The sequence below is a fragment of the Sorex fumeus genome, unplaced genomic scaffold (assembly GCF_029834395.1).
Source record: "Sorex fumeus unplaced genomic scaffold, SorFum_2.1 ptg000051l, whole genome shotgun sequence".
Classification (NCBI taxonomy): domain Eukaryota; kingdom Metazoa; phylum Chordata; class Mammalia; order Eulipotyphla; family Soricidae; genus Sorex; species Sorex fumeus.
The window spans coordinates 14,118,221-14,134,978 of record NW_026606108.1 but is presented as its reverse complement, the minus strand read 5'-3'; the positions used below and the strand labels follow the sequence as shown (position 1 = coordinate 14,134,978).

General features: G+C 47.6%; 1 protein-coding gene and 1 non-coding gene across 2 annotated transcripts in view; both read right to left on the bottom strand.

The window, feature by feature from the left end:
• The window catches only part of DPYSL3 (dihydropyrimidinase like 3), a 66,352-nt gene extending 54,107 nt beyond the window's left edge, over window positions 1-12,245 (bottom strand). The window contains exon 1 of the mRNA XM_056124421.1: window positions 12,035-12,245. Coding sequence (XP_055980396.1) covers window positions 12,035-12,073 — 39 coding nt within the window. The 5' untranslated portion in view covers window positions 12,074-12,245. The remainder of the gene's footprint in view (window positions 1-12,034) is intronic.
• Window positions 6,373-6,505, bottom strand: LOC130033152 (small nucleolar RNA SNORA71). Its single transcript, XR_008793901.1, has one exon. It is a non-coding gene; the product is annotated as a small nucleolar RNA SNORA71 (small nucleolar RNA).
• Window positions 12,246-16,758: the final 4,513 nt, after the last annotated feature.

Here is a 16,758-nt window from a genome sequence, read left to right as displayed (position 1 = left end):
GTGAAAACCATTTCTAGATGGGTATACTCATAAATTTGATAATGGCTATCTCTGAGTGATTTTCATTATAGTTCATTTTTGTCCTAATTTTGTTCTTTTGTTTCTATGACCATCATCTTTTATTTTTGTAATTGGGAAAAAAAATGTCCTCCATTGTTTTAAAAGCTCAATACAGTAAAACCAGACAGCAGAAAAAGGCCTGCTTCAGTTCATTGCCTTTCAGAAGAGTCCCCCATAATGCTCTTGCTAATTTAATGCAAAAATTGCCTCAGGGCTAATGATGGGAAGCTCCCTCGAAAGCTGGCTGTGTAAGTGCAACTCCTGAGAGCTGTTTTAACCTGCTGGGAAGCAAGACTGATCCCCATGGAAAGACTAGAAAGTTTCCAGACACAGGGCAGTGCTGACAAGAAGAACCACATGCAGAGAAGAGAGAACTGACTAGCCTTCACACCTCCCATGATTGCAGGAGAATTGTGTACTGAAGACCTAACCCTAAACACGCAGCAAGTCAACTCTGTGTCTTGAACCTGCAGAAGGAGGAGTGGGGGGGAAAGGTGAGATTTAAAGCAGCACTCTAGAAAGGTTAAGGATGTGGACTAAGATAGAGGTACCCCATATTCATCATAGCATTGTTTACAATAGACAAGAGCTGCAAGCAACCTAAGTGCCCATCAAAGAAATGTGGTACATACGCAGAGATTTTCTACTCAGCTATAAACAGAGATGAAATCCTGCTGTTCCCAAGGACAGGGATGGGGACAGCTCAAGTTGTACAGTACAAGTCTAACATGAACATGACCCTACAAAAGTTCAAAAAGTTCAAAAAGAATGTGAATGGAGATAGAGTCTCATGCTGAATGAAATAATAAGACAGAGAACAACAAATACTGTACTTTTTCACTCATGTGTTACAGAGAGAAATTGAATACATTAATTAATTAAACAAAATCAAACTTTTAGACTGTAAAATGAAATTAATAGATGCCAGAAAGGAAGGATGAAAGTGGGAGGAGAAATCAGTTAACAAGAGATCAATCATGGACTGGAGAGAGAGAATACAGGATTTAAGGCACTTGTCTTGCATCCCACTGATCCTGGTTTAAATCCCAGGCACTGATGTAGTCCTCTGAGGCACTCCGGAGGACAGAGCCAAGAATAGCTCCTAAACAAGGCTGGGTGGACACCCCCCACACACATCCCAAGGGGGGAGGGGATGGGGAAAACATAAGAGATCAATTGTATGGTGAGAAGGACTTCCAGTGGAGAACAATGGCACAGAGGTGATGATTCATAATGAGGTACACCTGAAACTCACAGCTCATAATGCAGTTACTTCAACAGAAATTACCAGCAAAAAAAAAAAAAGAATGAAATAATATGGGTTGAGTTTGTTTGAATTTTGGTTCTACCATGTAAGATCTGCATAATCCCTGGCAAATTTCCTGAGATAAATTTCCTCATCAAAACAAGAAGAACTTCTACTTACCTAGGTTGTTTTGAGGAGTAGATGAAATAATACAGGATTCATGAAAGGTGTACTCTTGTTCTCATTAAACTAGATTTTCTTCTAAATTCAGATTAGATGCTTCTATAACAAGCATCATAGCACAATGCATAAATTAAATGTCAATAAAAATGCACTCGGCCAAAATTTAAAAAATGCTTTTATTATATCATATCTAATGATCGATTTGCTCGAGCGGGCCCAGTAACATCTCCATTGGAGACTTTGTTGTTACTGTGTCTGGCATATCGAATACTCTCAGTAGCTTGCCGGGCTCTCCGAGAGGGGCGGAGGAATTGAACTCGGGTCGGCCATGTTGGCCGCTTGTAAGGCGAATGCCCTACCGCTGTGCTATCACTCCAGCCCATATCTAATGATATGCAACATATTATAACACATTTATACTTCAAATTCTGACCTAAAGGCTAAGGTTTCATGAACTTTATTTATTTATTTTCTTTTTGGGTCACACCCAGCAATGCACAGGGGTTACTCCTGGCTCCTGCACTCAGGAATTCCTCCTGGCAGTGCTCAGGGAACCATATGGGATGCTGGGAATCAAACCCGGGTTGGCCACGTGCAAGGCAAATGCCCTACCCACTGTGCTATTGCTTCAGCCCCTCGTGAATCACTGTCACTGTCACTGTCCTCCCGTTGTTCATCGATTTGCTCAAGCGGGCCCAGTAACATTGTGAGACTTGTTGATACTGTGTTTGGCATATCGAATACCTGGTAGTTTGCCAGGCTTTGCCATGTGGGCAAAATACTCTCTCTCGGTAGCTTGCCAGGCTCTCCGAGAGGGGCAGAGGAATTGAACCCAGGTCGGTCGCATGAATATATACTTTAATTCTTCCATTTCACCATCCCTTTTAAAGGAATCTAGTGACTTGTATTACACTTGAGCATACTGATATCACAAGCTGTATGATTTATACCTGAAGAGAGATTGGTAAAATGCACATTAAATTAAACTGTCTATACCTCTCAAACCAAAGATTAGAGTTTACAATAAAAACTGATAACAGGAAGACTCCAAATAGAAACCTAGAAAAAGTTTATGTGTGCAACTGGGGGGATGTAGGTAGAAATTCTTTGCAAATCACATGGCCCCAAGTAAAAACTGAAACCCCTCAATCCCAAACTCATTCTAATTAAATTATCAGCTCTAACAGAGAAACAGAAAATAACCATGACCTTCAGAGCTGTAAGGATTGTAAGGCATTTTCCTTGCACACAACCAACCTAGGTTTGGTCTCTGCACACTTTATGATCCCCCGAGCTCCACCAGGAATGAGTTCCTAATTACAAACTCAGGAGTAATTAGGAGCACTGTGGGTGTGGCCCCCCCAAACAAAAACGCAACAACAAATTACAAGCCTCTTCTTAAGCAAGTTTGCTGTGAAAGTGCCCAGATGTAAGCTCTGAGCATCACTGGGAGTGGCCCTCAAACAAAACAAACAAAAAAAATTACAAGCTTCTCCTTAAGAAAGTCTGCTGTGCAAATACCCAGGCTCTACATAATTGCTGCTCATAACTCTAATGACTTGTGGTTTCTGTGCAAAAGGACCTTAGTTAAGATGCATGTTAAATCTTGGATCATCAAGATGACAATTTTCTTTATTTGAAAGAAGATACAAAGGTCTATTTAACTGTTTTTCCCCCCAATTGTTTGCAGTAAGAGAAATGACGGATCTGTTCGCAAGCAAGAAATACCCAGGTGGGTCCATGTCGTGGGCTGAGTATGAGGCCAGATGCAGAAATTGGAAAAAAGACAGAGATGGAGGCCTGAGAAGGACAGAGAAGTGACCGATGAGCATCTGCCCAAGTCAGGTTGCTGCAACCAGAACTGTGCTTGCGTGCAGTGTTCTACAGTGTTCTACATAGTCTGTCGATCTATGCCACTGTCCTGAGAGGTGCCAGTGAAAGGGAAGATGATGAACAAGTACACAGGTAGGCAAGTCCAATCATCTAGTGAAAAAAATCCACCTTAAGCATACCCACTCATTCCACAACAGAGAGTCTGCAGAGTTTCAATGCACCAGTCAAGGAAGACAGGCTGGAGCTTCACTGGTAACAAAGCAAAAACTCTCTGTATCTCATTGAGGACTCAGGACTTGGCCCCTGGGGCAAAGGGGATGTATTTCCATTGGAAGACAGTCAACACACTGAAAAACTGGCAAGAGCAATTGAGAAGAGTACTGGTGAGCATGGACAGACTTCAGGGTTGACTTCAGTTGATCTGCTTGCTTGTCTGACCAGTCTCTATTGAGGACAGCTGTCTGTGGCCTCAGCGCCCTTATCAATGTCAGATTTTATCTCAACGGAGATCGGAGGTGCCAAGAAATGAATCATAGAATTAACACTAAAGCCCTCCTAAGGAAATGGCCCCATCTATCATCATTATTATTCCATTTCTCCCTGCACGGAGTCTATCTGCCAAATCCACTCTCTGAATGAGAAAGAGCCTGGGATGTTATGGGTAAGAATGTAACCAAAGCCCCTTCTATCCAACACAGCTGTTGGCTGTCCCCCTAAGCATAAACCCGCCACTGTTACTCTCATGCATTTTCTCACTGTTCTCTCCTCCCTCCCTGGGAAGCCTCAAAACAATTCTCTGAGAATCTGGCAGCAAGTGCAGAGGGGCTGACCATGACCTCAGGCAAAGATAGGAGACAGTATCAGGGCTCCCAAGACACTTGCACTGGCCAGAGCCTCAGGGAGCATCTTGCTCAATGTCCTCTCCTGAGTGACCTGGAATCTGAGAAGGATGAGGAGGCCTTGCCTAGAGCCAGATGTCAGTTGAGAGGCCAGGGCCCCGCAATGTGCTGACACGCCATCCACATCCTCTTCCTTCCACTACAGCTGAAAGCAGGAACCTCCTCCTTTGCCCTACTCTCCTAGGTCAGAGGAACAACTCCATAAACAACGAAAGCTCATTCTTAACTTCCTCTCTTCAAGGAAAGAAGACTGGGGGAGAAGGGAAGAGAGAGACAGATGTACAGAAGAGATAGGCAAGCAGACAAACAGACAAATGTGTATTCTTGGATTTAGATGCCCCCTCAGTAGATGTCCCCATGCCATTCCATAGAAAAGCACCCCCTATCTTAGAATGTGGGTGTGTCTGGTGCTTCTCTCCTGGCCAAAAGGGAGCTGGAGGCAGGTTCCCACTATGCCTGGGGAGGACAGAGACAGAGTGAGAAGGGACTTGCGCATGAGATCTGCACTAATGCAAGATGGAAAAATCACATCTGCTTCTCCACCAGCTGCTCTTACACACTCCTGGGCAAAAGCCAGCAGCTAACTCAGACAGCTGGCAGGGCCAGGGAGGTACCAGCATTGGGAGGATGTGTGTCCAACTGCTGTTCCCAGAGTGATGCTAACAGTGGGTCGGGCCAGGCCAAATCCTGCCACCCTGTCAATACCCAGCCCCATCTGTGAGGTCCAGGTGTGGCCAGTTGGAGGGGTGGGAGCCACGGAGAGTGACATGTGGGCAGGAAATTATTGTTTTCTTGACGATGAAACCAACGCCCTCTAGTGGGCACCCACCCAGGGGCTTGCCTTTCCAGCTATGTGACCTAAGTCGTTACTTAAGCCCTGACTTCATCTCTCAAAGCCTCAATCAAGAATACCAAATGATGGCTAGTAATCTGTAGCTACAGGAGCTGTTTTGGTCAAACAATTAGTCCCTCTAATTTGCACTCAATTACTGGGAGCTTTCACAATAGTCCGGTGTGTTTAGTCTGATCTTTCTCACGACTGAGCTACCTACAACCTAATTAAGAAATGTAAGAGAGTGGTTGGAGCAACAGTACAGTGGGTAGGACGTTTGCCTTGCATGTGGCTGATCGGGGTTCAATTCCCAGCATCCCAAATGGTCCCCCAAGCATGACCAGGAGTAATTCCTGAGTGCATGAGCCAGGAGTAATCCCTGTGTATTGCCAGGTGTGACCCAAGAAGAAGAAGAAGAAAAAGAAAAAGAAATGTGTAAGATAGGGGGTCAGAGCAATAGTATGGCAGGTAAGGCACTTGCCTTGCATGTGGCTGACCCAAGTTCAACCCGCGGCATCCCACATGGTACCCCAAGCCCACCAGGAGTGATCCCTGAGTACAGAACTGGGAAGACCTAAGAACAGCCAGATTTGTTCTGCCACCAACAAAAAGACATGTAAGAGTGGTATATGTTGTTGTTCTCTGGACACAGATTATAGCCAACGAAAGAAATGGCCAAGTTCAAGGACTCACCCTACTTCACACCATAGCTGGGCCTACTTAATATTTTGCAATAAAGATACACTAAGATTGAGTGAGGATTGAAAGGTGGGGGTCTCACAGCATGAAATACTAGAAACAGGAAGCTATCAGTCCACTCGGCTCAGGGTCTTTCTCCTTTGTTTCTCCCTGACCTAATAAAATGGGAGAAAGGTACAATAATGTGTGATTTGAGGAGAAATCAGAATGGAGCAATGCCGTGCTATGAACCATTCACTGCTGGAGGTGATGACATCCAAGTGTTGAGTCCCCTTGGCTACTAGCACAGATTTAACCAAGAAGCATATTTATGCCCTGGTATACATTTATATACTGTAAATATATTAAATACTGCATATGAATTATATATTGTAAATATTGTGTGTTTTTTGCCAAATGTGATAAGCAGACATCAATATGTCAATAGGTACAGAATAGAGGGCTCTTTAGCAGAGAAAAAATGTTGTTTCCCCTTTGTTTGGCTTTTTTTTTGTACCAGGAGGGCGGTGGCTTCACCCTGCAGGCCAGTGAGCACCTGGCAGGGAGCAGCAGTGGAAGGAGCACCATGCAGGGAGCAGCAGGGGGTGGAGAGCATCCTTCAGGGAGCAGCAGGGACAGACTGTATGAAAGCACCAGAGTCTGGAAGGGACAGGAGACTCCCCGCAAACACGGGGAAAGGCTTTCGTCAGTTCCTCTCCCTGCACTATCAATGACCGGGACACGGGCAGCCAACGATCACTTTCGAATACAGAGGCTCTTTGGCTTTTAAGAAAATGTATTATATGTTTTTCCAACTGAGGAGAAAGAGCAAAGGAACATCCACTAAACTGGGAGTTGTGAGGAGTTGCAAGAAAGGGTACCAAGGATCTGCTTCACTCTAGTCTACAGGGAGCTGATTTGGACAAACTGGAATGAGGAAAATGTCCTCCATAGGTTCAGGGACGGTTTGTCCCTATGCCATTATTTCAAGGACCATGTAATGCTGTCAATCTGATTGTCAGGAGTGAATAACAAGCAGAATTCTGAGGAACACTGTAACCTAAGTAAAGCAGGGGAAAACTAAGGTATTTATAAAACACAGCGCTTGCTTTTGAACATTTTCACTATACAGTTTTCTAGGTAGTATCTTTCTAACCCTAAACTTTATGGGGCCAGAGAGATAGTATAGTGGGTAGGGTGCTTGCCTTACATGCAGCCAACCTGGGTCGATCCCCGGTTCCCTGACCAAGACAGGAGTGATTCCTGAATGCAGAGCCAGGAGTAACTCCTGAGCACTGCTTGGTGTGGCCCCAAAACAATATCACATCTTCCAAGATACATTTCTACTCTCTAAAGCAGAATTTGGGTTTTCAAAAATAAACTCATGTTTACTTCCTTGAGTATCTCTGAGGTCACAGACATTGTCTAGATAACTACCTCACTAGAGCTCTGAATAGCTCAGTAAGAGAAGAGAGAGAGAGGGTTGGAGTGATAGCACAGGGAGTAGGGTGTTCTCCTTGCACACAGAACACCTGGGTTCGATTCCCAATATCCCATATGGTCCTCCAAGCACCACCAGGAGTAATTCCTGAGTGCAGAGCCAAAAGTAACCCCTGTGTATATCTAGGTGTGACCCAAAAAGAAAAAAAAAGAGAGCGAGAAAGAGAGAGAGAGGAGAGAGAAGAGTCATATTCATAAGTCCTATGCCAATAGCTTGATTTCACTTGGGAAATAAACTTTTCCAGAATTCCCACCAAATGCCAATGGGTCCTTTTCCAGCTAATACTACTGGGCAAAATGGGCACTCTTACACATCCCAGCATTTAGCAAAATAAGTATTTGGCAAAGTGGCCAAGAATCATTACATGCCTTCTCAAAACTTCAAAGTAATCAGCAACAGCCCAACAGAGAGTTCCAGGATCTACTATCTAAAATACTTTCCATTCCTAAATCTTCCCTATTTTTTCTTGCTTTAGAGTTTCCCTTCCAAAATGCCTTTGGATGGCTTTTCTTTTCATACATCATACTCCCCCAAACTCCAAGTCTGTTTCCTCCCAGACCAAAGTGACCTGTATAGAAGCAAAGGGTTGACACAGTTCCAGGAACCAGGGGCAGGGCTGTACCAGTCTTGTTCAAAGGTTCTAGTTTCTTCTCGGAACTCAGCTCTCTTAAGAGCTGCAGAGCTCTGGGGGTTCCTCCAGTTTATGGTTCATTTCCCACCTTCAAATAAATTCCACAGTACCCACAGTCTCACAAGCGCCCCCTGAAAGTGAGATCAAGGCACTTTGCCCATGGGCCCCAGAAAGAACCATGTTTCATGCCAGGTTCCTGTCCAAGGGTGTGTCTGCCGGCAATTCCCGAACAACCACGCACACACAACCCAACCTCTAATGCACCACAAATGCAGCAGCTGCCAGAAATCCAATTAGTACGTTGCAAACAGCCAGTTCTCTGAAATGTGTCTCTTAGGAGTTTGCAAGCTCTTCAGCCACACCTTTCAATATTTCCACTGCTCTGGGTAACTGAGACTGCCCATCCAAGACCCAGGTTTGCATTCTATTGCTGCCCCCCACCTCAACAATTCTTGCTGTGTACCTGGAAAGCTGATTTTAGCAATGCAGGCTTCCTTCTCCTTAACGCTAAATAGGTTTTTGCAGAGACTCCATAAGCAAACACATATTAATCACTGGAACCCGGGAGCTAGATCTCCACCTGGCCCTGAGGTCAGCTTTGACTTGCTGCTCTTGTCAGAGGGACACAATGATTCTTCAACTCTCTACCTGATGAGATTAGGATGGTAGCTGCCATCCGCAAAATCGTGATTTCTATTTATTCTATACAAATCTTCACATAGCTAAGAGAGATGGAATTTAGGGACTTGTGGACAGTGGCAGGAAAAATCTGTTCACAGGGCCTACAACCCCTGAAGATTGTCTGGGTCCTCCTCTGAAACCATTTCAACTACCAACACCAATGATCAACTACTGACTCCAAATGATGGTAGGAGGTGAGAGGCCAGGGCTCTGCAGGAGCCGGTCATGCAGTTGGAATGTGCTCAGGAGTTTAAGTTTGAGTCTAGCCTCCAGTACGGACGAGCGCTCTGACAAATGCCTCAATTTTTCCTATGGGTTTCGTTTTCAACCTATGAAACTGGGGCAGCAGCAATTGTGTCTCTTAGGGTTGATTCAAGGATTCCACAAGACAATGCACGGAAGGCACCCTGCACAACAGAAACAGAATAAACACTCGGTAGGTGTGTGCTCTTCTACTGCAGAACAATGTTGAATTGAGGCGTGACCCTCTGACCAGACACAGTGCAGGAGGTCCTTGCTCTCATCTGCGGAGCCACCCCAACTCCCAGCCCCAGACACTGGCAGGAAGGGTGAGAGATGGAGCAGGACATGAAGGTCAGGCACTCAGGTAATTCTGGAGGAGATCTGGACTGGAAACCTGAGATCCCTACAGCAAACGCCCTTAGCACATTATACCCAAAGATCCTACTCTAGCGAATCAAAAAACTCAGGGACTTGGGAAGACTTTAACCTCAGGAGAATGGCAAAAAAAAAAAAAAAGAAAGAAAGAAAGAAAAGAAAAGATGGAAGGAAAAACAAAAGCAAAACTATCAGAGAGACCCCCAAATGATGGGAGAGAGTGATCTCTGGAGAAAGACTCTCCATCCATGCTCAGATTATTAGGGACATTTTAGCTGCTGGGTGGGGCAGTAGTCAGAGAAAGGAATCGAGATAGAAAACAAGAAAGGATTCAAATCCCATCACTGTACCATTGTTTTGAAAAAGATATCCTGGAATCCCAAGTAGAGGCTACCTGTTATAGCTGTCAAATCATCTGTCTGAACCCACATTCTTGTGTGTATTTTTAACAAGATCAAGGAAGAGTATCTCAACCTTTGTAGTATGCAGCTAATCATCATTCTCTCTAGACATGCACATGCATAAAGAGCTTATTCTAAGATAGACCCCTCCTTCATGGGACCACAGACACAAAAGCATGAGAAAAATGTACAAATGGAGTCTTTGCCCCCGAGATGGAGACAGCAACCCCCCACCCCCCGCCCACACCATGCCTCTCTTCTCCCCGTCCCTCTTTCTACAATGAATACCAGGCAGCCTGGCTAGAAAGAAATTCAGCACCACTGTCCATTCCCCTGGCTGCTGGGGGAGACGTGCCCCGGCTTTAGGCAGAGGCAGCTCTGCAGCACCACGCCCCACACGCCCAGAGAAAGGACAGAAGCCGCACAGAAAATGATGGCTGCACCCCCAGGGCACAGCATGCAGCCAGGAACAAAAGGGAACCCCTTGCAAACCTAGCCCTGTGACGGGGGCACAGCCACATTTATGGAGTGGGGTATGTGTGAGTGTGGGAGTGCGGAAGGGGGGGTTGGAAAGCACATTATCAACGGCAAACTGTGTCTCTTTTCTTAAAGGTGGCTGAGCTCCTAGAAGAATGGGCGTGGCCCTCCATGCCATCCCTGGGCTTTGCATGAGGGACCATTGCAGTCTTGAGACTAGGAAGGAAAAAAAAATAAAGAATCTTTTCTCTGTAGAGCTGGTGAATGCACACTAGGGCAAATGGCATCTACACAGAGAGCTGGAGTGAGGGAAATAAGTATTTAAAAAATGGAGCTGGTGTCCCAACCAACCCTTTTGTTTTTGAACACTAGTAAGGTGTGCATTGGAAGAGACCCGTCGTAAGCTCCTTCAATAGTGTCTAAGTCAATGATTTCAGGTGCTGGTAAAGGATGATGGGTTTGAACTCGCTCTCTCTACCTGGCAAGAGGATTCCTGATCATTCTTACTCTCTTAACCACTCGGCTCCCTTGAGACCGTTTCTTCTCAGGGACCAGCTGGATAGCAGGCAGGGGTGGGGTGTGTGGCTGAAGCTCAGGTGTCTGAATAAGGCAGGATGCCCCGACAGAACCAATTAGCCATAAAGTACAGTCCACCCAGGAACCAGAGTCCTCCTGCCTGTGCAAGGAAGGTCCTGTAGGGCAAGGCAGAGGAACTGGGTGTTCCCAGCCTAATGGAACAAGTGCTAGCAGACATGTGCCCGCAGCCCAAGCTGGCCAATGCCGGCAGTTGAAGTGCGGTGGCAGGTACAGCTCTGCCCTAGGGCGGCTGCCGGGCCTCCCAGGGGCCAGCTGATCACTTCCTTTGTTCGCCTTGCAAAGATGGAGTAGCCACCCATTCCCTCACTACACACACCCCAGCCCGTGCACAAGGATGCACAACCTCACTGATTCTGCTAAACTAACAAAGCTCAGTGGTTGGAGGGGGGGGGGGTGTTGTTTGGCTTTTTCTTTTTTAAAACAATAATAAATAATAATTTTATACCAGCCAGCTGTTGTGCATTCCTTCTATTCAGGAACATCATTTCAGCGCATCCCGGTGGAATCCGGAGAGCAGGCGCGGTGCTGGCCGGGGAGAGCGCCCGGCCACGACGGCCAAGATTCCGCTTCTCCAGCAGCCGGTCCCTTCCCCACCCCGCCCGGGGCGCACGTCCCGCGCCTCGGGCACCGCCGCCAGCCGCCGCGGGCTGGGTCTCGCACACAAAGGCAGCGGACTCCGCAAGCACCGCCGGCGTCTGCGACCTTACATCAGTCGGAAAATTCTGCCTTGTCCGGAGTTTAGGGGGAGAAATGACCGGGAGGGAGAGAGATGAAGGGGGGGGGGGGGGAATGCATCCAGGGTTTAAAAAAAAAAAAAGTTGGCCCTTCCAGCTCCGGGTCCAGCTGGTCCCGTCCCAAATAGGACGCACTGGAACAGAAACTGGGGAGCACGCAGGCGAGCAAAGGCCGGGAGAGGACCGACGGACGGACACTCCCCACCCTTCACCGCGACAGGGGCAGAGCCACGAGGCTGGCGCCAGAAGAGGGTGCGGCCGTGCGGCCAAGCATCCCTGGGCACAAGCTGTCACCTCTCCATACCCCGCCCCGCCTAGAGGACCCTCCACCACAAAGCACACCCCAACCGGGGTCAGCGCGGGGGACGTCCAGAGAGAGCCGAGAGCCCCGCGCTCTTGGGGAGTGGGGAGGGAGGCAGGGGGGGACTACCGGCTGGCGGGAAAGGCGGGGAAATCCTGCAAAGTTCTCCGCGCCCCGGTTGGGGTTTCCTCTTTGTTTTTGTCCCTCCCCAAGTATTGGGGTCGCCGGGTCTGGGTGGCGCCCGCCGCTCTCCAGCCCCGGGAGCCGGAGTTGGGGGGCTCCGCGTCTCTGCCCGGGGGTAAGGGCGGGGGGGACCCGGTCCGGGACACAGCGGGCAGGGCGGCGGCGGCGGCGGCACTCACCGTGATCCGCGGGATGTTCTTCTTGCCTTGGTAGGACATGGTGGCGGTGCTGGCGGCCGCCGCTGCCTCCCTCGCTGCTGCAGCTCCTGCTCGCCGGCGCCTTCCGCAGCGCCCAGAACCCCGCGATCAGGTGGAGCGACTGTGCGCTGGCCGCGGCCGCGCCTCCCTCGCCCCCGCCCCCCTCGCGGGCTCCCGCGGCGGCTGCCGGAGACAATAGTAAATCTCCCGGGCCCCCTCTCACCCCGACACCCCCCGCCGCACACACCCTCCTCCGCTCGCCTGCACTCCCGACCCGGGTTGCAGTTTCTTTCTTTTCTTTTTTTTTTTTTTAATCCTCCTCCCACCCTTTTTCCCCCCCCTTTTGCTATGCCAGCTGAGATCCGGTAAGACACAGAACGGTGGAGCCGCGACTCCTCCTCCAGCTCCTCTCTGATCCCTATTGATTTTCCGCGCTGCGTCGGCCTCACCCACATCCCACCCCTCCCTCCCCACCCCCTTGGCTTTTTTGTGTGTGTGACGGGCGGGTGCGGCAGCGCCGGTCGCCGACACGGCCGCCAGGGGGCGCGAGGGACCCTTCGGGGCGGGGATGCTGCTGCAGTCTCGGGTGCAGGAGAAAAAAAAAAAGAAAAAGCCACGCGGGCGTCGCCGCAGCCCGCCCCGCCGTCACGGGCCCCGGGGCAATGCCGTGGCCGCCCTCCAGCCCCCGGGTGCGACCGGCCAGCCCCGGTGGCCCCCTCACTGCTGCACGGCCACGGCCCGGGACCGCCGTCGCCGAGCCCGCGTCCCAGCGGCTGCACGGGCTGCAGGCGGGGGGCGCTGCCTTTGTTCCCGCCTAGCGCCGGGCGTCGCCTCGGCTGCAAGCCGACGGGTAAACAGCAGGCGCCGGCCGCTTTAGGAGCCGGCCTCGGCCCCGACGGCGCAGCCCCCAGCCGTCTCCGAGACAGCGAACCGGCCGTTTCATCGGCGGGAAACAACGTTTCCCCTGGCAGGCTGCGACGGGGGCAGTGGTCCTCCACCCATCTCTGTACTTGCGAAAGAGCCTCCAGATCAGGTCGGCGCAAAGGAGCCCCTGCGCTCGCCCTCCCGCTCCTTTTTTAGTGTCTCCCTGGAAAGAAGCAGTCACAAACACCTGTGGTGGCGAGAGCCCCGCGCCTTCCTTGGGGGTGCAGCGTGCACGGCTGCAAGTCGGGGTGGGGTGGGGTGGGGGAACCGTGTGCGCCGATCACAAGCGCGGGTTTCCTCTCCGCGGGGCTGAGACACAAAGGTCAGTGTGTTACTAGGCGCAGGAGAGAAAACGGCCTCTTAGCCCTGGGTTCTATTGTCCCCTTAGCCGCCGATCACATCCAACAGTCGAGGAGGACCTCTTTGGAGGAGCCATGTGGGTGGGGGCTGAGTGGGGAGTAGGGAGGAGGACCCTCCGAGGCTCGCCCCCCAAATAATCCCACGCATACTATTAAAATAACAAGTGGCTTGCTGCACAAAATCACAAAACCTTCTCAACGCCAGACTCTTTCCACTGCGCACCCCGCCCCCAACAATTGTGGGTCCCAAAGCCCTATTCTGCGATTGTCACTAAGCTTGACTGGGTCTGCATTGGTGATCTTGAATTTCTATTTCTATAAAGCGGGCTACTGACCACACTTACTGCACATCCTTTCATTAAACTGAAGGTTTCCTTTGCCATGTGAGAAGCTATATAAAGGACCCGGACGAGAAGGATACAGAATACTCCAGCTTGTGCTTTCTGTAACTTGGAATGAACCAACCAAGCCACATAAAGACAGGGCAGACATGACGTCCCCTTCCCCCCACCAACACTCCCTCTCGAATGAATTAATCCAGGGTTCCGGTTTTTCATGGGTAACTGGACAAAATGCAGTCTTCTCAGGCAGACTCCACTTTATTTCTGCGCCACTCTGGCTAAGGGATAAATGCCAGGCAAAGGTCACCTCCCTGCAAAGCACACGGGGGAAAGGGGAGGGGGGGCGGGGGTGCAGGGAGAGGAACACTGAAGCCAGAGGTACACCCTGAACATTTTGCTTTGTTCTTGAAGCATAAGTGCTGAGACCACTAGCCAAGAGTTGTGAAATTACAAAGCATTCTGGGGATTGGCATGCAAATGAGCAGGATTATATTTGGAACCGCGTAAAAAGAGAACTAACTATATGCTATAAAACCCTGTGGAGCTCCCTGGTATCTTTCCCATAGATTTTACAACCCCAAACTTGCTTGAAGGGATCTTGTAAATTCTTTTTTAAAGGCAAAAACTAAATAGGAAACATTTACAAGACTAAAGAAATACCATCGACTTTAAATGTTTTTTTCCTGGGCTTCTTTGCATCCTAATTATCTCTTGTTACTGTCATTACTGAACACTCCCTACTACATAAATTTATACCAATTTTTGATCACTTCATGATCCTGTGTGTTTCTGTGTGTGTGTGTGTGTTTCTGTGTGTGTGTGTGTGTGTGTGTGTGTGTTGTTTCAAATTACAACAAGCCTTGCTTAAACTCTTTGTGGTCCAGTTTGCACGCAAGAGATAATGCAGAGTAAGAATTGTGTTGTGTTTGGGATCAGGGTCCTGTGACTAACCATGCACAGAAATGCATAATAACCAGCTAACTAATTCAAGCTGTACCCATCACCAAAAATACACAATGAATGCAATTTCTTTCCCCTCTTTCATCCTCTTCAATCAAACAGAAACCCATGGAATAAGAAGAAAGGCAGTCACCAACACAGGATGCCTCTGTGTCTGGCCAAGAGAGTGAGAAGTGGAACAAGCATGGCTTTTTGCCAGCAGAATGACACTGAATGGTTTTCCTTGGATACACCGCTTGACTTTATGTCACTAAAAACTGTGAGGAACGGAAAGGGAGACACTAAGAATTGATGACTTCAAAGAAACAATTTTGATCACTAAAACCCTAGCACATCCATAGACTTGCACACCTCAGTCAATACATTTTATTTTAGTAGCTCATGCCAAGGGTTACCGCCATCCTGATTTCCTCTCCTGCAAACACACTTATATGCGATGTCAGGGTATGCTATTCGGTCTGCCTTTAAAATATAACCAGGCACTGTATTCTCTCCATTCATATCTAGTCACCAACAGCTGTTACACGAACACTGCAACATGGACCTCCTAACAGGGCTCTCTCCTCATCAATATCACTTCACAATATCTAGACAATATTTGCCCTGTGCTCACTACACATTATCATCTTTTTTTAATTCTACAATTTATTTAGAAATATAATGTAGTAACTTTCTAGTAGGTTTTTGTATTTGAATATCTTGAGTATATTCTATATACTCTATAATATTCTATATATTCCATAACATCAAGTTGATATTATAAAAATTGTTAAAAAGTAACCTAATTTCTTCTTCAGATTGTTGTCTAAATATCGTTTAATGAAGTCTTTGTTTTTTTATCTAAAAACTTTTAAAAATATACAGACACACAAAAAATGTTAATTAAAAACAACAAAATATACAGACACATATGGAATAAAAGCCAAAATTATAAAGTATTCTATAGTATGTGCCATAAGCAATACTGATAGAAAAATCCTTGACACAGTTCCTCCTCAAAGCATTTAGAAGTTCAGAAAAATTTATGCATGGAAAACATGTAAAAAGGTATCTATCAAAATGCTAGCAGTAATTTTCTCTGGGTAATACACACATTATTATCTTTCTAGGACCCTAGCATTCCAGGGATGAATAATAACCCTCTCCCCAATCTCTTGGGGTTCACTCTATAGCCTATTCAAAACTGCTCTGTGTTTTAGCTATTGATTTTCATGCTACTTTTCGCATGTTAATTTGTATTATTCTTTTCCCTACCACAGGAATGTAAAGTTCCTGGGGCAGAGGATGTGTCTTTTCATCACTGTGCTATATCTTGTGTGAAATAGGGTCTTCTCCTTGAAATGACTCAATAAGAAATATAGAAGTTAATGTAGGAATTGTTTTAGTAGTGTCTGAAGAAAGAGTAGCACTGCAGTCCTCCCGTTGTTCATCGTTGTTCATCGATTTGCTCGAGCGGGCACCAGTAATGTCTCCATTGAGAGACTTATTACTGTTTTTGGCATATCAAATATGCCACAGGGAGCTTGCCAGGCTCTGCCAAACGGGCAGGATACTCTCTCCATACCTTACTGGGCTCTCCAAGAGGGATGGAGGAACCGAAACACAGTCGGCCCACGTGCAAGGCAAATGCTCTACACACTGCACTATCACACCACGTAGAATCCAGATGTTCCTATAATGAAGAGCCGATGGCTAGAATCTACAATCTAGAGGCCAGAAAGACAGTACAGAGATTAAGGAGTTTTCTATGCATAAAGCCAAACCTGGTTTCATCCAATCATTCCTAGATACATCCCTGGATATATCTCCCTTTCCACCCCAAATTTAAACAATTTAGAAAGTAACCATATCTTTTCTGTTTTCATTTCTAAACCTTCTTAGAGTTTCCTGATTCTATATTTGTTTTTAGGGAGTTGGGGTGTGTGTGCAGAGGGGGCATTTATTACTAGAGAGAGAGTACAATGGACTCCAACCCAGAGAAATGTGCTGTTAAGAATCCAGATTTGGGAGGAGAGGGACCTCTATCCATATTCTGATTCCCCTACTTTACAATTCTATGACTTTCAGCATATTGCTTCAACTCTCTGAGTCTTACCAATCTCACCTCTAAAATAAGCACCTT